This window comes from Petaurus breviceps, unplaced genomic scaffold (assembly GCF_028583685.1).
Source record: "Petaurus breviceps papuanus isolate PSGF00001 unplaced genomic scaffold, PetGlider_PUasm1.0 90734, whole genome shotgun sequence".
Classification (NCBI taxonomy): domain Eukaryota; kingdom Metazoa; phylum Chordata; class Mammalia; order Diprotodontia; family Petauridae; genus Petaurus; species Petaurus breviceps.
In genome coordinates, this window is record NW_027187327.1 from 10,380,830 (window position 1) to 10,404,822 (window position 23,993).

Consider the following 23,993-nt stretch of genomic DNA (forward strand, 5'->3'; position numbering starts at 1 on the left):
AAAGTCTAATGACCTTTTTCTTACATTTTTAAGAAATTATCAGATTCTCACCTGAATCTCTCAATTTCAAACTGTTTAAAGCTAATATTAGGTAGAAGTAAAAGCAAGCCAATAATGAGGTGAAGAAATGTGGCATATAAGAAAAGGTTATTTGGGATTGAGAAGTGTGCGGGTGGTTTTGAATGAATAGGAAGAAATTGTTAGTGAATGGGCATCCAATTTGTTCATTCTTTTTTGTGATATCCTGAACCTTCTAATGTCTAATTTGGAAAAATTGCTTTGGCATTATTATGTGATGTTATTCTATTTGTTAAGTAACTGTAAATGTATGTTTCTGAGATTTTTTTTAAGGCAAGATACAGTTTTTTTTCCTAGTCCAGTACTTTACCCTTGTGTGGAGATGACCCTGGGTTATTATTATCTAAGATTCTGCTGGGAGAGAACAAGAGAACAGGGGCCATTAGATGATGAATCTTTTAGCCATGCCAATGCATGAAACTGATAATGCAAAAAGAACTCCTAGTGCTGTACACTTCTAGAGATAGTGGCATAATGATATAAAAAGGTACAAAGAATTGCATAGTTCTTAGTTAGCCTATAGCATTATTTTAGTTACTGGCACTCTAAATATATGATTTTTATAGAAAAACATTAAGTTGACAAAACTAGAGGAATCAGACTATATACATACTGATATTCTTGCTATAAATGAAAATATAAGAAAAAGTTTATTTTAGTTTTATTGTACATCCATGTATAATTTAAAATGTAAATAAAACATTTCATGGGACATTTGATCATCTCATATTGCTTTGCACACACAGAACATTAGCAAATAGACTCCCATGAACATAACTATGGCTTATGTGTCCGTATCTTTGCAGAGGATGAAGTAGAGAAAACTCAATGATTTCAAAGCCAAGTTGTGCATAGGGAAGAATAATATGTTGGAAAATGGATAAGAATCAAGAAATAAAAGGAAACTTTAAAAATAACCCATACACTTTTATATCATGAATACCTTAAGAAACAGCTAGAGACACTTTCATATTACAAAATAAATCTGAAAGCAGCAATCATCAAAAAACATTTGGTATTGGTTAAAAAATAGAAAAGAAAATCAATAGAACAGACTAAGAAAGAGAGAAATCAGAAATAATAAAACTTAACGCAGTATTTGCTACACGACAAAATATAAATTACTTGAGGAACACACTATCTGATAAGAATCTCTGAAAGCGCTGGAGAGAAGTCTGGCAGGAATTAGGCTTACATTGATATCATATACCATACTGTACAATAAATTTCAAAGTGGAAATATGACCTGCATATTAAAAGGTCATGTCATGTAAAAAAATTAGAAGAGAAATAAGTATATCATTCACTTCATGGGTAAGAGAGAATTTTTTTTTTTAAGCAATCGGGGTTAAGTAACTTGCTCAAGGTTACACGGCCAGTTATTTCTGGGTGGGTAATAAGTATCTGAGCCCAGATTCGATCCACATATCATCCCGACACTGGAGCTGGTGCTCTTACTTGTTGTGCTACCTGGCCACCCCTAAGAGTGAAATTCTTAACCAAAGATAATCACTTTAGTAGTGGACTGGAGTATAGAGTAGGAAAAGGCTTGAGACAGAGACACCAACCAGCAAGCTATTACAAGTCTAGGCATGAAATAATAAGGGCCTGTACCAGGGTGATTGATGTCAATGTCAGAAGAGAAAAGAGGGCATATATGATAGATGTTGCAAAAGTAGATTTAATTTGACTTGGCAGTAGCGGGGACTAGTATGATTGAGGTGTTTAGGATGACACCTATGTTGTGAGACTGGATCACTGGGAGGATGGTGGTGTCCTCAACATTAATGGAGAACTTAGTTAGAGGGGAGGTTTTGGGGGAAAAGATGAGTTCAGTTTTGAACATTTGGGTTTAAGATATCTACAGGACATCCAGTTTGAGATGCACAGTAGAGAATTGGAGATTTGAGTTTAAAAGTTAAGAGAGAGAACTTGATAAATAGATCTGAAAATCATCAACTTAGAGATAATAACTGAATCCATGGGAGCTTATCCGCTTACTGAATGAAATAGTAGGGATGAAGAAGAGAAGAGCACCCAGGGATGAGGCTGGGGGTGGGGGAGGGGGCGGGCATCCACAATTAGCAGGTATGAGTTGGAAGAAAATCCAGCAAAGGAGATTGAGAAGAAACAGTCAGATAGATAGAAGAGCCAGGACAGAGTAGAGCTAGGAAAACCAAAGGAGAAGAGAGTATAAAAAAGAAGAGATTGATGAACAGTATCAGAGCCTACATAGAGGTCAAGAAGGATGAGAACTGAGAAAAGGCCAGTAGATTTGGCAATTAAGAAATCAGTTGTAACTTTGGAAAAAGCAATTTCAATGCAGTGGTGAGACTGGAAGCCAGAAAAGAAAGTTAAGAGTGAGAAGAAAGGAAGTGTAGTCAGTTTTCTCAAGGAGTTTAGCCACAAAAGAGAAGAGAAGATATAGATCGATAATTCAACTATAGATCAAATGAGGAAATGGGTAGTGGGGGTGGATGGGAGAAACATGGGCATATTTATATACAATATAGAAACAGCCCATAGAGATTGGAAATTAGTGAAAAGGTCGGGAAAGAGAGGAGGCAATCTGATGGAGAAGACAATATGGAATGGGAACACTTATGCATGTGGAGTATTACCTTGGCGAGAAGGATCACCTCTTTGTGCGAGACAGGGGGAAGGCATTTGAGCTATGTGAAATGGAGAGAAAAGGGAGCTATCTGCATATGGCCCCAATTATTTTTAGTGAAATAATAGGGAGTGTTCTCATTTGAAGGGGAGGTTTGAAGAGAGATCAAAAAGTTTGTAAAAGCCACCATAATTTGTGGGATGGTGAATTAATTAGGGAGGTGTTGCCTCAGTGAAGATTTAGTTGAAATTATGTAACAAATTTTAGTGACCCAGGAAGCACAGTTTCATGATAAAGGTTTGGTATACAAGATAAAGTCTATAAGATCAAAAGCAATTCTTCAAGTAGGCAAAGGATATGAGTATATAATTTTCAAAATAATTGCAAGATGTTAACTGTATGAAAGAAAGCGCCAACCTAATATTATAAGATAAATGCAAATTTAAAAAATTAGATTCACATGTTTAGCAAATTGGCAAAGATGACAAAAGGTAGGAGGGGCTGTGGAAAGACAGGCATAATGCATTGTTGGTGGAGCTGTGAACTAGTACAACCATTCTGGAAGGCAGTTTGGAATTATGCAGATAAAGTAGCTAAGATGTACATACCCTCTGAGCAAGAAATCCTTCTGCTAAGTCTATACTCCAAGGAGGTCATCACCAAAAAACAAAACAAACAAAAAAGGCTCATAGATATCAAAATATTTCTATTTGCTCCATTTTTTCTGGCAGCAAAGAACTGGAAACAGACATATTTGTTCAAAAATTGCCAAAAAATTATGGCACATATTATGGAATAATACTGTCTTTATAAGAAATGATGGCTGTGATGAAGAGAGAATCAGGGAAAGACATGAATAGATGCAAAGTGAAGTATACTGAGTCAAAAAAGCACTATACACAATAACTACTAAATGGAAAGAGCAATCACAAAATATCTTAAAATGAATCTTGCAAAATTATAAAAAATGGGCTTCGCCTCAGGAGAGATATGAGACACCACTTTATCATGTGTGGAGAATTGTGTGTGTTGTAAATTTTTTGACAAACTGATGGGTTTTGCTGATTTTTTTTCTCTCAAAAAAATTCTTTGTTATATAGGATGGGTGTCTGGGTGGAAGGAAGAGAGGGACACAGGTGGACTTAAGTAAATGTAAAAATGAGAGATCAATAAAATTTCATTTTAAAAAAGACTTGGAACATGCCATACATGATGCACACTGAATAGTACTACACACAAAAAAATGAAACCAATTCTTTTTTGACAAAATTACTCATTACAGATGTAAGACATTTCAGAACATGAAGTCAGCTCACAAAGATAAAAATCAACACCAGATTATAAAATAGGGCAATCTATTCTGTTCAGTGATGAGCATTTAATTGTCATGACCTCTTTACCCAATGTACTCTGTGTGGAAGAGGCAGTGGTACTTAGAAATATGTAACGGGATAATGTCTGGATCTAAACAAATGCATACAGAAAAAATCCATGCCAGAGACACCACCTTCGTAGGTATGCAAAGATAAAATTTCAAGTTCTAGCATGGAAAATCCTTTAAAAAAATGGAAACTATCAGAATATTATGACCTCAAGGCAATGGAAGAGAAATGAAATTACTTACCAATTAATATAACAACTTTTTATGAAATCTTTATGATCTACAGATCCTACTTCTAGAGTACTGATGAAAATATGAGAAAGAATAGTAGGAAATACTTTCAATCAATGTTCCTCTGATTATCAACATTGAGAAGGATAAATCAAGAAGATGCATTTGTCAAATGTGCTTATTGTCATGTAGGATATGCTATACAAAGTACAGAATACAAATATAAAAAATACAAAATATAAGTATTTCTTATGGAGAGGTTGGTTCTCTAAGTGGTCCTGTTCATGCAAAGCACTCTGCTTGTTCCATTGAATTCTAGAATACTATATGTTGTGCCAAGTCAGTTCCATAGACATTTATCTGACCATATGCACTGGAAAAGAAACATGCATAAGGAACGTTTATGTTTAAAGTAGCACTAAAAGGAACTATTAAGGAAACCCATTGGGTTTACTGGAAAAATTTGTCAAACTTTAAAAGGCAACATTAATACCTATATGAAACAAACTTTTAAAAAATTTAGTCTTTTATAATCAGCAAAAATCTTCCTCTCCCTTCCACCCTTAGTCCCCATTGGGAAAGAAAGAAAAAGAAAACCCCTGTTATAAACATAGCCATGCAAAACATATTCCCAATTTGGCCATGTTTCCCAGTCTCGCCAGCCCTTTAGAGCCTCATTCTTAACTGATTAGAGGATGTGTGTGTGCTTCATCATGAGTCCTGAAAAGGTGGCTGGTCGTTATAAGCTGAGATAAATACCATGTTTCATCATGAGTCCTTGAATTATGAGTGGTCGTCATGTTGATCCTAAGACTTTCAAAGTTGTTTATCTATTATATTGTTCTGTGATTTGTTCTTTGACCCACTCATTCTTTACTATTATTTAGTCTCAAATTAATTTTAATGATTATGTGGCCTTTTATTGAACATATCTATATATCTATAATATGACCCATTATGATCTATAAAAGATGTGTTTAATATTTTTTTCTGCATTTGTGAAGTCATATATATGGTCAGTTTGTGTAAAGGTGCCATACACAGCTGAGAAATAGGTATACTCTCTTTAATTCAACATTCTATAGAGATCTATCATATTTAATTTAAAAATGTTTTATTTCTTCCAATTACACGTAAAAACAATTTTTAACACTTGTTTTTTTTAAAACTGAGTTCCAAGTCTTCTCCTCTCTTCTCCTTGAGAAGGCAAGCAATTTGATATAGATTATACATGTGCAGTCATGCAAAATATATTTCCATAATAGCCATGTTGCAAAAGAACACACAGACCAAAAAGACAAGAAAAATAAAGTAAAAAAATAAGTGTGCTTTGATCTGCATTCATATTCCATCAATACTTTCTCTGGAGATGGATAGCCTTTTTCATCTTAAATCCTTTGGAATTGTCTTCTATCATTGTATTGCTGAGAATAACTAAGTCATTCACAGTTGTTCATTGTACAATATTGCTGTTACTTTGTTCATTGTTCTCCTGGTTCTGGTCACTTCACTTTACATCAATCCATATAAGTCTGTCCAGGTTTTTCTGAAACCATTCTGCTCATCATATAGCACAAATAGCATAACAACATTCCATCACAATCATGTACCACAACTTGTTTGACCATTCCTCTATTTCCACTTCTCTGCCACCACAAAAAGTGGCTATAAATATTTTTGTATGTATAGGTCCTTTTCTTTTTTTAAAAAAATTTTCTTTGTGATACAAGGTGGTATTGTGTTGGGAGCCAAAGAGGCCTGATCCAGGACTCTATAGATAAAGATCTCAATATGTTCCCTATAGAAGGCCCTTCTGAGATGCAGCTTTGTTAAGCTTGCTCCTTGGGTTTTTTGATATGGGTTATACTTAAAAGGATGTTTGAGTTCCAAGACCAATAGGCTCTGCCCCAAGACTATAGTTGTTCAAAACCAAAATATTTGAATTCTTAGGTGGTGAGTTCCTATGCACATGTCCTTGATGATGAGGCTTTGGTTTCTGGCCTTGAAGCCAGCTCTCAAGAGCATCCTTTGTAACGTGACTGCACATGAAAGGAGTTAACTGACTTTTCCTAAGACTTTCTGGCAACCAAAGCCTTGCAGCCATGCTACTTCCAGGATACGACAGACTAAGATAATGATAGGAATACTTGAGTCCCCTTCCTTTGTCTCATTGCTCTATAAAATCCTTGTCCTGAGAATCAGTAAAGGGAGTTCATGGTTCTTCCTTGAACTACCCACATGGCCTGGTCATTTCTTATTCATGTCTCCGAATCATGCTAAGTGCTAGACATTGAGCAGCCCACGGCAGTATTGCCGTGTCAAAGGATTTGTACAGTTTTATAGACTTTTGGGCATAGTTCCAAATTGCTTTCTAGAATGGTTGGGTCAATTCAGTTTTACCAACAGTACATTAGTGTCCCAGTTTTTCTATATTCCCTCCAACATTTATTTTCCTTTTCTGTCATATTAACTCATCTGATATGTGTGAGATGGTACCTCAGAGTTGTTTTAATTTGCATTTCTCTAACAGTGAGTTAGAATATTTTTCATATAACTATAGAGAGGTTTGATTTTTTCTTCTGAAAACTACCTGTTGGGGAATGACTACCCATCTACCCATTCTGACCCTATCTCATATGATGTGAAATGTTGATCTATACCTAGTTTCTGCCAAACTTTCCAATTTTTCTCAGTAATTTTTCAGATAGTGAGTTCTTGTCCCAAAAGTATAGATCTTTGCATTTATCAAACATGAGATTATTGTGGTCATTTACTACTGTGTATTCTGTACCTAATCTATTCTACTATTATATTTAACTTTAATAAAATTCTATTCGTGTTCTTTTTTGTTTCCTTTTTGTTTAGATTTATGAAGGTCTTTGAGGGATAAGTTGAGGTCCCCCACTATTATAGTTACTGTAATTCATCCAACTTTTCCCCTGTAACTTTTTTAGATTTTCCTTTAAGAATTCAGATACTATGCCTTTTGGTGTGCATATATTTAGTATTAATATTGACTAGGGTTCTTTTTGGCTAAATAGTTTCCCTGTTTATCTCTTGTTTATGTTATTTTGTCTATGGTGATGATTTTAACCTCTGCCTTTAAAAAATGGTACTTTATTTTTTTCCCCAATAACATGTGAAGAAAATTTTAATTTTTTTGCTTTTTGGAGGGCAATTGGGGTTAAGTGACTTGCCCAAAGTCACATGGCTAGTAAGTGTTAAGTGTCTGAGGCTGGATTTGAACTCAGGTCCTCCTGACTCCAGGCACAGTGTTCTATTCACTGCGCCACCTAGCCGCCCCAAAGACAATTTTTAGCATTCATTTTTACAAGATGTTGAGTTTTGCATTTTCTCTTTTATTTCCATTCCTCCTGCTTCCGTTTTATAGAATTCATCCCATTGACAGTTATGATTACTAATTGCATTTTTCTCTATCCTATTTGTCTCCTTTTATTCTTTACCTCCTTTTGTTTTTGCTTCTGTCTACTGCCTCCCCCAATATGCCCTTTTTTTCTGTCAGTCCTTCCCCTTGTACTGTTAACACCAAGGAAAGGCAACTTCCCAAGGTTCAAAATACCAGCATAGGTGCTCTCCATTTTATTCAATGACAAACCAAGAACAGAGAGGATCAAAACATGACATCATTCAAAATACAGCATTTACTAAGTGTGATTAAATCATCTCCAAGTACTACCCCACCCCAGGACCTTCCAATCATGCAATCAATTACAAAGTCCCTGTTCTAAATACTACTCCACCCCTAGGCTATACCTTCATTTAGTCCACCACAAAGTCCCTCTTCTCAAATGGAGATTAGTTTCCAAACATAAGTAAAGTACCTTCATTTGTCAATCACAGAGCACCAAAAGGTCAAAAGTTCCCCACCCCTGGATCTCAATTGAATCTACCCCAGAGTTACATCAAGTTTAAACACAGCACTTAATACCCAAATGGAGGTCTTTTCTTCATCTGAGGCAAGTTCTCAGCAATCTTAGTTCCTGGGGAGACAAGGCTTAGCAAGGCCACAAGATACATTGCCAGTCCCTTCATTAATTCATCCTCTGTCTGTAGAACAGTCCTAGAACCCCTGAAAACATTAGCAAAACCCTCTCCCAGGATTTCTGTAAACATACAACAAGAAAATCCTTCTTCAGGGCTTCTGAACCAACAGAAAGGTTCCCAGACCCCTGCAACAACAGCACTGTCCTTCACCAGCGGACAGTATTCACTGTCTGCAGGACAGTCTCCAGACCCCTGCAACAACAGCACTGTCCTTCACCAGTGGACAGTATTCACTCTCTGTCTGCAGGACAGTTCCAGGACTTCTTCAACAACAGGATTGTCTTTCACCAGTGGACAAATCTGGCAAAACAACATCAAAACAGACAGACAAAGTACCAGCAAAACAGCCATGTCTCCTCAGTCCTTGGCAGCTCAGGGGGCAGGTTTCAAAAGTCCAGGGCAATTCAAAGCGGCCACCAGCAATTCTCTTAGTCTCTCTCTCTCCACGAGGTGCTGCTTCCAAAAAAAAAAGTTCTTCTGCCTCTCACTTGTCTCTCCAAATCTCTATCACCAGCTCCTCCCAGTTCAGGACTTTCTTTTCACATCAACAAGTCCATCCCACAGGTGGGATTAACAAGCTCTGGGTTTTAACACAATTTGAAAACCAAGCCAATAGAGGGGAATCTTTATGTTCCATTACTATCACACCCCTCCACCCCAATCTTTACTTTTCTCCTCCTACTTTCCTGTCAGGTAAGATAGATTTTTATATTCAACTGATTGCGTACATTATTCCCTCTTTGAGTCAGTGTTCATGACAGTAAGGTTAAAGTGCTGCCTATCACCTCCCCTCCCATCTTTCCCTCCACTGTAATAAGTTTTTCATGCCTCTTCATGTGAAATCATTTATCTCATTCTACCTCTTCCTTCCTTCTGAATCCAGTGTATTCCTCTTTCTCATCCCTTAATTATTTGTCATTCCCTCAAACTCACCTTGTATAGGTACCCTCTATGTTTATTCCTTCTAGCTGTACTATTTTTAAGAATTACAAGTATCATGTTCCCATGTATAGTTGTAAACAGTTCACCTCCACTGAATCCTTTATGTCCCCCCCACCCCCCGCTTTTTTTGGATTCTCTTGGGTCTTGATATTAGAGATCAATTTTTTATTCAGTTCTAGTCTTCTCCTTATAAAAGCTTAAAACCCTTGCATTTTCATTGAATGACCATTTTTTTTCCTTTGAAGTATTATGCTTAATTTTACCAGGTAGGTGATTCTTGGTTGTAGTCCTAGCTGCTTTGCCTTTTGGAATATCATGTTCCATGACCTCTCATACTTTAATGTTTTTGTTTTTTGCTTTCTGGAGGGCAATTGGGGTTAACTGATTTGCCCAAAGTCGCATGGCTTGTAAATGTGTCAAGTGTCCGAGGCCGTATTTGAACTCAGGTCCTTCTGACTCCAGGGCCGGTGCTCTATTCACTGCACCACCTAGCCACCCTGCCATCCTTTAATGTTGCAGCTGCTAAGCCCTGTGTAATTCTGATTGTGGCTCTCTGATAATTGGATTATTTCTTTCTGGCTACTTTCCATTATTTTTTCCTTGACCTGATAGTTCTGAAATTTGGCTGTAATGTTCCTTGGAATTTTTATTTTGGGATCTCTTTCCTGAGGTGATTGGTGGATTCTTTTAATGCCTATTTTGCCCTTTTGCTCCAGGATATTAGGGCAGTTTTCCTTGATACTTTCTTGAAAGATGCTGTCTGGGTCCTCCTTTTGATTAGGTTTTTCAGTTAGTCCAATGATTATTAGTTCATCTCTCCTAGATGTTTCCCAGGTCAGTTGTTTTTTCAATGAGATATTTTATATTTTCTTCTATTTTTAAAATTCTTTTAAATTTGTTTGATTCATTCTTGATGTCTCATAGAGTCATTAGCTTCCATTTGCCCAATTCTAACTTTTAAGGAGTTGTTTTCCTCAGTTAGCTTTTGTACTTTTTCATTTTTCCAATTGTACTTTTTAAGTAGGTGTTTTCTTTGAATTTTTGTATCTCTTTCCATTCGTCCACTTGTTTTTTAAGCAGTTGTTTTCTTTTTACAAGCTGACTTTTTTTTTCATAATTCTCTTCCATCACACTCACTTCCTTTCCTAATTTTCCTTCTACCTCTGTTATAGGATTAATTTGACCTTTTTGAGCTCTTCCATGAGTTCTTTTTGGGCTTCAGATCACTTCCTGTTTTTCTTTGGGGTTTTGCCCATGGATGTTTTGATACTGTTGTCCTTTTCTGAGTTTGTATCTTGATCTTCCCTGTCACCATAATAACTTTCTCTAGTCAGGTTCCTTTTTTTGTTGTTTTTTTTTTGCTTATCTTTTTGGCTTTTTTCCTTTCTTTTAAATTTGAGTTAAGGGTGGAAGGGGCACTGTCTCAGGCTTCTTGTGGTTTACCTGGTGCTACACTAATTTTGCCTTGTGGCCCATGGGGGGACCCTTGTGTCTGGTACTGTGTTGAGGAGATGAGGTGGAAGGTGGCTGGCGTTGCCAGCAGTTGGTAACTGGCAGCTTACCTGGTGCCGAGTCAGGCTCCTAATGCTGTTGTCTGGTGTGTGCTGAGGCCACTGGGGTGATTCTGTGTCTCCCAGGAGTTACAATGAAGCACAGATGGTTTGGCTGCTGGGCTTTACCTATTTGCCCAGGGCTAAGTGCATTTGGTGGGTCTCAGAGCTGGAGTATGCCCATTCCTCTGGCCATGCTGAGGTACATGGGGGAGAGGGGGAGGTTGGGATGCTTCTGTGCTTCATTGTAGCTCCTGGGAGACACAGAATCACCCCAGTGGCCTCAGCACACACCAGACAACAGCATTAGGAGCCTGATCAGCACCAGGTAAGCTGAGGTGAGCTGCCAGTTACCAACTGCTGGCAACACCAGCCACCTTCCACCCCACCTCCTCAACACAGTACCAGACACGAGGGTCCCCCCATGGGCCACTGTAATGTAATACCAAGCAAAGGCAACTTCTCAGGTTCAAAATACCAGCATAGGTGCTCTCTATTTTATTCAGTAACAAACCCAGAACAGAGAAGATCAAAACATGACATCATTCAAAATACAGCATTTACTAAGTGTGATTAAATCATCTCCAAGGCCTACCCCACCCCAGGACTTTCCAATCATTCAATCAATTACAAAGTCTCTGTTCCAAATACTTCTCCACCCCTAGGCTATACCTTAATTAAGTTCACCACAAAGCCCCTCTTCTCAAATGGAGATTAGTTTCCAAACATAAGTAAAATACATTCATTTGCTCAACCATAGAACACAAAAAGGTCAAAAGTTCCCCACCCCTGGATCACAATTGAATCTACCCCAGAGTTACATCAAGTTTAAACACAGCACTTAATACCCAAATGGAGGTCTTTTCTTCATCTTGACACGAGGCAAGTTCTCAGCAATCTTAGTTCCTGGGGAGACAAGGCTTAGCAAGGCCATAAGATACATTGCCAGTCCCTTCATGAATTTATCCTCTGTCTGTAGAACAGTCCTAGAACCCCTGAACACATTAGCAAAGCCCTCTCCCAGGATTTCTGTAAACATACAACAAGAAAATCCTTCTTCAGGGCTTCTGAACCAACAGAAAGGCTCCCAGACCCCTGCAACAACAGCACTGTCCTTCACCAGTGGACAGTATTCATTCTGTCTGCCGGACAGTCTCCAGACCCCTGCAACAACAGTACTGTCCCTCACCAGTGGACAGTATTCACTCTCAGTACTGTCCCTCACCAGTGGACAGTATTCACTCTCTGTCTGCAGGACAGTCTCAGGCCTTCTTAACCAAATGCCAGGTTCCAGGACTTCTTCAACAGGACAGTCTTTCACCAGTGGACAAATCTGGCAAAATAACATCAAAACAGACAGACAAAGTACCAGCAAAACAGCCATGTCTCCTCAGTCCTTGGCAGCTCAGGGGGCAGGTCTCAAAAGTCCAGGGCAGTTCAAAGCGGCCACCAGCAATCTCTTAGTCTCTGCCTCTCCACGAGGTGCTGCTTCCAAAAAGAATTTCCGCCTCTCTCTTGTCTCTCCAAATCTGCGTCACCAGCTCCTCCCAATTAAGGACTTTCTTTTCACATCAACAAGCCCATCCCACAGGTGGGATTAACAAGCTCTGGGTTTTAACACAATCAATTTGAAAACCAAGCCAATACAGGGGAATCTTTAATTGCCATTACTATCACAGCCACAAGGCAAAATTAGCATAGCACCAGGTAAACAGCCAGGCACAAGAAGCCTGAGACAGTGCCCCTTGGCAGTTATCATTTGCACTGGGGCTCAGGATCTCCTGCTGGTTTGCTGAGGTGGCTTCCTGTTCAAGATTGTATTCACCTTTTACTTGAGTCAGACAAGACCTTTCTTGCCAATCTTCCCAAATTTCTTGATCTAAAAGACTGTTTCCCCCCATCTTTTTGCCTGTGCTGCTGTCAGGATTTGTTCTGGGGCACTATTTTATGGTTGTTTGGAAGTGAATTACGGAAGGGTTCCAGCAATTTACCTTTTTTTTTTTTTAACTTAAGTTGAAGCATAACAGATTTTGCTCCAGTCCCTTGTTTCTGAATCCATTCTGCTTTTCTCTTCCATTTTATGAGTTCAACCCATTCACATACAGTTATTATCGCTAACTGTGTATTTCCCTTCATCCTATTCACTTATGCTTTTCCTTCTCTTTGTTTCCTGCCCTTTCTTTATAAAGAAGAGGGTGGTAAGGAGTGAGCTCAGCACCACTGCTCCAGGTTTGGTGTAACCTGCTTCTATTCCCCATCACTAGAGCCTAACAAGAAGTTCTTACTCTTTTTTTCTTGCTTTATGTTATGTTTCTTTTGATTAGTCTACTCAGCTCTGAATTTTTGGTGAGAAATTTTTAGAAACCCTTAATTTCATTAAAGATCCATTTCTCTTGTAGGATTATATTCAGTTTTGGTGGGTATGTTATTTGTGGTTGTAAACATTTATCTTTTGCTTTATGGCATATAATCTTTCAAATTCTCTGGTGTTTTATAATGGTGGCTGCTAAATCTTATGTCATCCCATCATTCCTTTTTAGTTCTGGTAGCTTGAAACTAATTTTTTTTTTTAATTGAAAGCACTGGATTTTGGTGCTATTTCTGGGAGTTTTCATTTTGGGAATTTTTTTCAGGCAGTTACCAGTGGATTATTTCTATTTCTCTTTTGCCCTCTGGTTTCTTAAAAGAGTTCTGACCAGTTTGATTTTATGATTTCTTGAAATATAGGCACTTTTTTACGTCATGACTTTTAGGTAATCCAGTGATTCTTAAATTATTTCTTGATATGTTACTCGGGTCAGTTTTTTGTTATGAGATATCTTTTATTGTCTTTTTTTTTTTGGTCTCATGGAGTCATTAGCTTCTATCTGGTCATTTCAGGGAGTTTGTTTCTTTGTACCTCTTTTCCAAACTTAATTATCTTTCCAGATCTTTCTTCTATAGAAAATTTTTTTCCTCTAGTGCTTTCACTTGATTTTTTGAAATATTTTTTAGCTTTTGCTAACAGACCTCTCTACTCAGGACCTTTTCCCATAGTTAGAATCTCTGTGCCTGGAACCTTCCAAGTTCTATAGACTTTTACCTTCCTATCTAATTATTTGTGACATCAGAAGTGGAAAACCAGTCAGATGGGCCTGAGTATGACCTAACTGTCTATAAAAATATCTAGCCCATGTTTAGCTTCCTTGATAAGATTTGCTCCCTGAAATAATTTAAGTTACCACAGAATCCCATTGATCAAACTGGCCAGAGTCTGGTGTCACTGTAGCAGCTTGTAGTAAGACCACTGTGACCTCCCTCCTCCTGCTTTATCCTGAATGCCATCAAACCAATCAATAAATATTTAAGTTCTCACTGTGTACCAGGTACTGTGCTAAATTGTTGATACAAAGAAAAACAGTCCCTGCCTTCATGGAACTTAACTTCTAATGATGGTAACTAAATAATAGGCACAAAAAGATTATACAGAGTAAGGTAACTTAGAGGGGGGATGACTAACAGCTGTGGAAACTGGGATCTCTCCTATAGATGATGGGGTTTAAGCTGAGTCTGGATGGAAGCCCTCTGACCACGTTTCTGATTGTATTTTTCTCAACTTCTCCATTCTGCTTTGGAGGTACTGACTGCTGCCTAGGTTTGGGGGCAGGTGCTACCCTAGAGTGTGTATGAAGACTTTGGTAGATGGGGATGGGGAAAAGAGGTATATACAGCCATTGTACCTTTTTCCTTGTTGCCCCTAACTCACAGTCCATTTGAGACATCTTCACTTAAGCTTCCCTTTTAAAGAGTCCAAATAAAAGGATCTACTAACCCCAGCAACATAATTTTATTTGATCTTCACAAAAACTTGTACTTTTTGGGCCAGTCACTTAACCTCTAAATGCCCCAGGAAATTCTGAAACTAAATTGCAGAAAGTGCCTAATCTTTATTACTGGGAGGTCTCAGACAAGTTCGTTCTCCCTTTACTAACTCCCTACGCCTAAGCTCCCAGATTTCTCATTAGCTGGAGAAGACTTCCTAATTGCTCAGTCTAATTAATGTAATTTCCTTGCTTTGGAAACTTTCCACAGATCCCCGTTGTTTATTAAACAAAATAAGAACAAGCACTAGATTTTGGAATCAGAAGCTTTGGATTTGAATCCTTGTTCTCTTATCAATGAGATATGACCAGTAAGTCACAACTACTCAGAGCCTTTTATCTTCATATGCAAAATAAGGGGGTTGTAAACTGATGATCTATAAATTCTCTTCTAGCTTTAAACTTTAGGATCTGAGCAAAATCTTTAATCAATTATTCAACACCAACTGATTCCAGCCTGTCTGTTAAGGCTTATTTCATGGTATTCCCCTTTGCTTTTATGCTGTGGCCAAATTGGCGTGTTTGTTGCCCCATGGGCCATCTCATCCTGCCTCCTTCAGTCTGCATTTGCACACCCTCTCCCCCATTAGTGTAATTAACGTTCCCCTCCACCCTTGAAGGCCTTCCTTGTCTTCGAGGTCCTGCTCGTGTGCTATCTTTTGACCACCGAAAAATTTGTAAGTTACTTGTCTGGAGTGCTCAGGAAAGGGTTAATTGGCGCCACAATCTGAGGGTCCTCAAAACCTTTAAGAATTTGATTCCCTTCCCCCTGGAATTCTCAAGTCTGTTCTTTTTACCTCTATTTAGAAAATTATAATTCTTAGTATTATTCTCCCACTCCTTCCCAAACAAATTGCAACAGATTCCAAAAAAGAGCTATGAGAACATCTCTCCTCCCGCCTCCTTGCTGCGGTGGGGGGTCCATGGTTGTGCAACACTGCGTGTGACGGCAGGCTTTTATGATGTGATAATTTTGTTCAGCTCCACTCATCCCCCTCATCTAAATATAAATAATGGTTATTAGAGTTATACTGAGAAATGTAGATGATGTAAAAAAATAAAACTGGAGATACTGATACAATTTTTTTTTAACCATAATGTTTTCGGCCTTAATTTCTCTTCTCTGTATTTCCCCCAGTGTTCTGCAACAAAAGTAGCTAGGGAATGTTTGGAAGCCTGCACTGATTCGAACTGAAATTGCAAATTTTGGGGCTCGCAAACGCCCTTACCTTTTGCCCTGCAGTCCCTTCTTGTCGAAGCTCTCAGTTCCGTTCCATGCAAGAATGAAAGCGGACGGAGAGCGAAGCCATAAAGCTAGTCTAGGGTTAGAGAGGAGGAACATTTGCCTCCGCCCACACGCCCCACACTAGAGGGAGGGGACGCCTGCGCAGAAGAGCGCTTGGGAAACGAACGCGACGCCTGCGTAGGGGAGTATGCGCGGGTGATTGCCTAGGGAAGTTCAGGGTCGGGTTCCGGTTCCGGTGCGGCGCTTGTCCTTGGCTAGTGTTCTGTTGTCGCCGTTGGTGGGGAGCTGAAGTTGCCAAAATGCTGAGGAACTTGCTGGTGAGAAAAGCCCCCTCTGGGCTCGGTTCAGGCTGGGTACAGGAGGCAGGCACCCACTAGCCCTCGGAGGAGCCGAAGCAGTCTCTGCCGGTTGGGTGACCGGCCAGTGCGGCCTCGGCCTAACTCCTGTGACGGCGACCTCACTCCCGCCCCGAAAAGACCGATGCTTTTCGCCTCACCGGGAGGGGAATGTCACTGGCCTATCGTGACCTTGGTGACAGAGACCACCGCCCTACTGGGGGATGACATTACCTAGGTGTGGGAGAATCAACTTTGCTGGCTTGGAGGAGGCTGCCGGCCACAAATGTGTCTCCCTTCGCTTCTCCCACATCTTTTTCCTTGCCCCCCTTTTCTGTGTCCTATGCTACGGACACCCATCTATTGGGATTAGCATCCTAGCTCGAGGCGAAAAATCTATCTCACTGTAGCCTCCTTGGGCATCTGTCGGGCTCTCTTTTTACCTTTGTGACCTTGGGCAAGTAAGTCGTTTAGCTCCGATGCGCTCATTTGTAGAATAATCGGGAAGGGCTAGAAAAATCGCTAAGGGCCCTTCTAGTTTTTACGTCTTTGAAAGGATTGCCAGGTTTGTATTAGTTTTTGAGTCATTTAACAACTTAAAAAGGAAACATGCAGAGCAAATTTGGAATAATTGATTTTTAAATCTCGTACAAGCCCCTCCTTTTACAAATGAGGCCTAGACAGATAAAGTGAGTCGTCCTAGGTTACATAAATAAGTAGCAAGAAGCAGAGCTAAGATGTGGACTCAGGTCCAGTGACTGCAGAGCTAAAATGCATTTTTCAGATTTTGTAACTGCCTTGGGAAGCCAGGGCACTTGAAGGCTGATATTTTAGCCATCGTCAATTTATAGAGGCTAGGCTACTTTTGTTGGTTGCTTCTAATGAATATGTAATTTTTTTCTGCCTTGAACTTTCAGTAGATCTTTCTAATAACTGATGGTTTTTGTTTTATATTTATAAAGGATATTTTTAGTCCTAAGAAAATATTATAATGCTTCATGTGTTTTAACTTAACATATTTAGGTTAGAAAAGGAGCATTAGTTTGTTGTGTTTTTTTTTTGTTATTATATTTTGTAGTGAAAGGACATTTTTAACTCTAATGGGTTTTTTCTGCTATTTTATTCGTTTTAACTTAATTTACTTTTAAAAAGAACCACTTGTTTGGCATTTTTTTTCTGTTCAGTAAACTTATTGGAAGTCAGTTTTCCTTATTTCAGCCTAGTACAAGGTTGTAAATAAATTTGGCAGGGGAAAGCATTGCCAAGTAGAAGTTGTCTAATTCTTTGTGTTACAGTTAAATAATTTGTATTGGATTTGCAATGCATTAAACTGTAATAAAAAGGTTAGTTTGTTGTAATTTGGGCATTCTGTCTTTTTTTCTTGTGCTTCTTCCGGTATCTGTGTTTTCCCATGTTTTTTCTTCTGCTTCTGACAGAATAAATTTAGTCAATTTTAGAGGTTTCTTAATTTAGTTGCAGGGAAAGGCAGTGTGGTGCAGGTGACCTCAGAGTCAAATCTGAATTCTGATACAAACCGGCTTTGTAACTTTGGGGAAGACACACTCTCATTACTTTGGGCAAATCACTAATACCATGTGTTAGAGGATAACTACTATTCTGAATGCTTAGGGGAAGTTTCCTCTTTGGAGAGGTTTCCTTTATTAATGAAATCACAGGTTCAGTCTTCGTTCCCTTAGTGTAGGGAATGATAGATGATTAGACAAGAACAGTGACTTGTGTTCCAGTTCCTGCACTAGCAGTAACTCGGTTTTGTGGACTTTGTTGGACAAGTCACTGTCACTCCCCCTGGGACTTAGTTTCTTTGTTTGTAGAAATGATGCCTTTAAACTAGATGGTTTTGAGGGGATTTTCAGCTCTACACTGTTCAGTTCTAGAAATTTTATTAATATGCTTTCTTTTTTTCAGGCTCTTCGCCAGATACCCCAGAGAACCATAAATGTTGCCCCAGTCAGGCAGTTTAAAAACAAAGTTCCAGAAAAACAAAAGCTATTCCAGGTATTTCTTTTGTCGGATTGTTTAATGATTATATTTTTAATGATGGTGTTTAATTTTCATAGTAATAATAACCTGGCATTTATATGATGCTTTAAGATTTACTAATCACTTTGCTATATTTTATATATATATATTCAAATACCACCCCCCCCTTTTTTTTTTGGTTACAAGATGGATTTTTTTTTTTTAAGAACTTTGGGGTGAGTAGGAGGGAGCAGAAATGATCAGTGTCTTGTTTGATAATTTGTTCTTGGTGGAATTTAAATGCTAAAATCTCTCAAATGTGATCTTTATTGAAATTGGAGATGGCTCACTTCCAGATGAATGAACAAGTATCAGTTTCAATTAACTGTGGTAAATAGAGAGAAAGAGCGGATAGGGACTTGGATTCAGAACACCCTGTCATCAAAAACTAGCTTTTTACTTAATGTGACGTTTGGCAATTTATTTAACCTCTCTTTATCTAACTTTCTCACGCATAAAATTGAGGTACTTCCTACTTTGTAACTGTGAGGATCAAATGAAAATAATATATGTGGTTTTGAACTTGAAAGCTTTTGAAAGGAATGTTAAGAGGTTTCCTGAACTTGGTTTTTTGATTTGTCATATTTTCCAGAAACACTGTTTTTTGTTTTTATATTTTTATTATTATTTTGTTTTTATGTTTTTTGTTTTTATATTTTTTAATGAAAGGATATTTTAAATTCTAACTTTTTTCTGTTGCTTTATTTTAATTAATAATTTACTTTTTTTTTAGATGGAAGCATACTGGGTTTTTTTTTTTCATTTTTAAAAATTTATTTACTATTACTTTACAACATTCAGTTCCACAAGTTTTTGAGTTCCAAATTTTCTCTCCCTCCCATGGCTGCATGCAGTCTGATAATAGATTCTGCATATACCTTCACATTAAGCATTAGTCAGATTGTAAAGAAGAATTATAACCAATGGAATGAATAAGAAGAAGAAAAAAAAAACAAAAGTGAAAGAGAGAGCAAGTAGTTTGCTTCAATCTGCATTCAGACTCCGTAACTCTTTGGGTGTGAATAGCCTTCCATCATGAATCCTTTGGAGTTGTCTTATAACCTTGCATTGCTGAGATGAGCCCAGTCTGTCAAAATCAGTCATCACAGATATGATATGTCTGTAATTGTGAAATACGTTCTCCTGGTTCTGCTTTCCTCACTCAGCATCAGTTTATAGAAGTCTCCAGGTTATTATGAAGTCTGTCTTCTCATTTCCTATAGCATAATAATATTGTGTTCTATTCATATATCACAACTTGTTTAGCCATTCCCCAGTTGATGGGCATCCCCTTGATTTCCAATTCTTTGCCACCATGAAACGAGCTGTTATAAATGTTTTTGTACATACAGGTCCTTTTCCCACTTGTATGAATTCTTTGGGATATGACTCTAGAAGTGGTATTGCTGGGTCAAAGGGTATGTACATTTTTATAACCCTTTGCGCATAGTTCCAAATTGCTCTCCAGAATGGTTGCAAGTTCACAACTCTACTCACAATGCTTTAGTATTCTTATTTTCCCACATCTTCTCTAGCATGTCATTTTCCTGTTTTATCATGTTAGCCAATCTGACTGGTGAGATGTGATACCTAAGAGTTGTTTTGATTTGTATTTCTCTGATCAGTAGTGATTTAGAGAAGTTTTTTCATATGCTTATGGATATCTTTGATTTCTTTCTCTGAAAACTGCCTGTTCATATATCCTTTGACCATTTATCAGTTGGAGAATGACTTGTATTCTTATGAATTTGACGCAGTTCTCTGTATATTTTAGAATTGAGATCTTTATCAGAGACACTAGTTGTAAAAATTCTTTCCCAATTTTCTGCTTCCCTCCTAATCTTGGTTACATTGGCTTTGTTTGTAAAAAAAAAAAAACTTTTCAATTTAATGTAATCAAAATTAGACATTTTACATTTCATATTGCTCTCTAGCTCTTGTTTGGTCATAAATTCTTCCCTTCTCCATAAATCTGATAGGTAAACTATTCCTTGCTCTTCCAGATTGTGTACAGTATCTGCCTTTATTTTGGTATACAGTGTAAGATTGGTCTATTCCCAGTTTCTCTCTTTCTGTTTTTCCAGTTTTCCCAACAGTTTTTGTCAAATAGTGACTTCTTATCCCAGAACCTGGAGGCTTTGGGTTTATCAAACAATAGATTACTATAGTCATTGGCTACTGTGTCTTGAGCACCTAATGTATTCCACTGATCTACCATTCTATTCCTCAAACAGATTATAATGCAGTTTAAAATCCGGTATGGGGGTGACTAGGTGGTGCAGTGAATGGAGCCCTGGCCGTGGAGTCAGAAGGACCTGGGTTCAGATCTGGCTTCAAACACAAAAAACTGGCTGTGTGGCCTTGGGCAAGTCACTTAACCCCAATTGCACTACTTTCCCCCCCTCCAAAAAGCAAAAAAACCCCAAAATAATCTGTTGTAACTAGGCCACCTTCCCTAGCATTTATTTTCATTAATTCCCTTGATATTCTGGACCTTTTGTTCTTCCAGATGAATTTTGTTACTATTTTTTCCAGCTTTATAAAATCAGTTTTGGTACTTTGATTGGTATGGCACTAAATAAGTAAATTAATTTAGGTAAAATTGTCATTTTTATTATATTAGTTCAGTCTAACCATGAGCAATTGATGTTTTTCCAGTTACTTAGATCTGACTCTATTTGGTGAAAAGTATTCATAAAGTTCCTGGATTTGTTTTGGCAGGTAGACTCCCAAATATTTTGTAATGTCTACAGTAACTTTAAATGGAATTTCTCTATGTGTTGCTATTAATTTACTTTTTAGAAGAAGTACTTGTTTGACAATTTTTTTTTTCTGTTTGGTAAACTTTTGTTGAGTCAATTTCCTTATTTCAACCTAATACTAGGTTGCAAATAAATTTGATATAAGGGAAAGCATTGTAGTTAAGTAATATGAAGGAAATTGTGAATGTGTCAAGGATGAAGCCAGTGGAGGTTGGGGGGCTGACATAGTGTATTGTTTGCATCCCAAGCTGTGTCATTGGAAGTCAAGACACAGATGCCATTTAGTCTAGACTAGGCTGAGAAATTACTTGTGCAACTAGGATCCTTAGTCTAAGAAGATTCCTAGTTTCATGGTCTAGATTAGAAGTTCCCAAAGGAAAAGAATGCCACTTTTGTCATCCCCTTGCTGCTTCCCTTTGGGAGTGTTTTTGTCCTTTACTGCACCTTTTCCCCTCCATTGCCATGTCTCTTTAGGTGGAAATTTGTGTTTTCTCCTCCCTTTTTCCTATTGTCATGAATATGCAAACTTATGTGTGGATTGTGAACTCTGGGTTCCACATGCATATTCACTTTTTTGTAATAAACCTAGTTTTCACATAAGTTTCACGAAGTTGTGATTGCCTGTTGATACAGCTATGAAACACTATATTTGTGAGTTGTCATAAAATCATTTTATTACATAACTTTCTGACATTGTTAACAAAATTAATTGTAAACAATATTTTACTTGGGTGGACTCTCTTAACATAGGCATCTGTTTTAAAGTTATTAAACAAGTAAGCTTTTTGTAGAAAAAATTGTTCTAATGGATGTGTCTAGTATTTAATATTATTAGTATTTAATGAAATATTAATATGTTTTTTGTGAAACTGTTCATACCTTTTTTTTTTTTTAACCTAGGAGGATGATAGCATTCCAGTGCATCTAAAAGGTGGGGTAGGAGATGCCCTACTCTATAGAGCCACCATGTTGTTTTCAGTTGTTGGTAAGAAATTTTGGAGTCTTGGAATTGTTCAAAAGGGTTGAGAAAATTTCTTAAGAATTTATGTGATTAATGTTTAAGATCTCATTGACAGATCCACCAAGATCCTTTAATAAATTTTAGAAAATAATTTTAAACAGATGAAATTTGGTCTGCATTTATTAGATGCTTTTCTTCTTTCTGCTGCTTTTGCCTCCCTGAGTGTTTTGACCCAGGTAGCTCACAAAACCACAACCATTTCAACCTGTGTCAATTTCTTGTAATACAAAATGGAATGATAGTAGATATGAGACTGGCCTTGATCAGTATTATTCATTAGTTGCCCACTGTAGATTGGTATGTACTATAAACATTGTGCAGATATGATTTACTTTACCTTCAGTATGTCTTGTTTTTTTCTGTTTGACTTTGAATTGATACTTTGAGAGTACAGTGAAGTCACAGCTTATTTGGGAGTTAGATTATACATTCAAAAGTAATGTTTTTCAGGATTTGTCTCATTTCCTATCTCACTTTTATTCCAGGGCATACTCTGATTGGTTAGAAAAATAGACACATTGTTTAAATTATTTTCTCTTTTTCTCTCTATGTCTCACCTTCCCAACCCCCAGATATTGTGATGTGTAATGAATAATGGGTCAGCAGAGTTAGAGCTAGGAATACATTCACATCTCACCTTAAGATACTTACTGTAGTTGTATGATCCTGGATATCTTCTTTTGTGAAATGGTAGGGGAAAGTGGTTGGATTCAGTACCTTTAACATACCTTTTAGCTCAGTGATCCTATAGATAAGACTCAACTGAAAACTATAGCCAATGGAGGAAATGTCATTTACGGGCAAAGGCAGCATCTTGGAGTTGACATTTGGACTTTTTAGTTTAAGTGGAACCTTTGTATTTTGGTAGTTAAGAATATATTCTTGTGTTGAGACTTATTATCAATGAGCATTAATAATTAGCTAATATTTTGATAAATTTTTGTAGCTTTTAATTTAGCATGTCTTAGTGGATAGAGAGTCTGCTTTGGAATAGAGTGACCTAAATTTATGTCCCAACTTTGATAACCTACTGTGTGATCCTAGGCAATTCATTTATTTTCTCAGTCCCTGTAGCAACTCCCTAAGATTGCAGGTTGCAGAAAAGTTACTGAAGCTGCATTGGTAGAGAAAGTTTCCTTATTGGAAATTCCTTATACTAATGGATCACAGGTATGACGCTCTCCACTTCCCCTTCAACTCCACACTCCCCTTCACCCCCCAAAAGAAAACAACCCAAAACAACAAACCTTTAAATTAGATTGCTTTTTAGATTGCTGTCCTGTGTTCTTTGAGTTTATTTTGATGTGTTTCAGGAATTGCTTTCTTTAGAATTCTGCTTTCTCAGCTTGTTATTAGCATTCACCAAGTTTACTTGAGGCTTCTGTAATGTTAATAGGGAAAATTTTAGACACATTAATTATAAAAATACTACTTACTCTGTGTATATTCACGTCTGTTGGCATTTTTATTAACTATTGAAAATTTGATATGACTAAACTCTTTCTCTTTTAGGTTTCTGTTTATACACTTAGATTTTGGAACATTCCTTTAACTTTATCTTTTTTATTTATCCCCATTCCAGGAACAGTTTATGCCCTTTATCAGCTTGGCGTGGCTTCATTTCCCAAGAAACAGAATTAATTCAAGTTTACTTCCATGGGAATCAATTGATTCAACTTCATGCAACTTTTCAGGGAACAATCTATGATAAATAGCTGAGTTGATTTTGGGGATCAATATTTATTGAACTGTACTAACTGCAATCAATAAAGCAGTTTCACCCTGCTCTGCCTAATTCTTTAATTTTTGGGGAAATTTAGTCCATCTTTTTTTAAGAATAGCTTTATTTTCAATATTCCAGTGAACCATGG

At 37.6% G+C, this 23,993-nt stretch overlaps 1 protein-coding gene and 1 long non-coding RNA gene across 3 annotated transcripts; one reads left to right on the top strand and one right to left on the bottom strand.

Annotated features, from left to right (window-relative positions):
• Nucleotides 1-7,945: 7,945 nt before the first annotated feature.
• LOC138145368 (uncharacterized) lies at nucleotides 7,946-16,167 on the bottom strand. The gene is made up of 2 exons (XR_011164201.1): nucleotides 15,948-16,167; nucleotides 7,946-8,819 (listed from the first exon to the last, which is right to left on the bottom strand). It is a non-coding gene; the product is annotated as an uncharacterized lncRNA (long non-coding RNA).
• COX7A2 (cytochrome c oxidase subunit 7A2) lies at nucleotides 11,067-23,907 on the top strand. 2 transcript variants are annotated; one of them, XM_069067007.1, is made up of 5 exons: nucleotides 11,067-11,070; nucleotides 16,180-16,281; nucleotides 18,226-18,315; nucleotides 22,002-22,086; nucleotides 23,705-23,907. In XM_069067007.1, the coding sequence occupies exons 2-5, from the start codon at nucleotides 16,264-16,266 to the stop codon at nucleotides 23,761-23,763; spliced, it is 252 nt and encodes an 83-aa protein (XP_068923108.1). In that variant the 5' UTR covers nucleotides 11,067-11,070; nucleotides 16,180-16,263; the 3' UTR covers nucleotides 23,764-23,907. The 2 variants fall into 2 exon arrangements, with proteins under 2 accessions (XP_068923108.1, XP_068923109.1); XM_069067008.1 differs by lacking the exon at nucleotides 11,067-11,070.
• Nucleotides 23,908-23,993: the final 86 nt, after the last annotated feature.

Bases quoted from the DNA above. Each gene is read 5' to 3' on its own strand.
- COX7A2 (XM_069067007.1), top strand. The intron at 18,316-22,001 runs GTATTTCTTTTG...TTTTTAACCTAG, and splicing joins AAAAACAAAAGCTATTCCAG to GAGGATGATAGCATTCCAGT. The intron at 22,087-23,704 runs GTAAGAAATTTT...TCCCCATTCCAG, and splicing joins CATGTTGTTTTCAGTTGTTG to GAACAGTTTATGCCCTTTAT.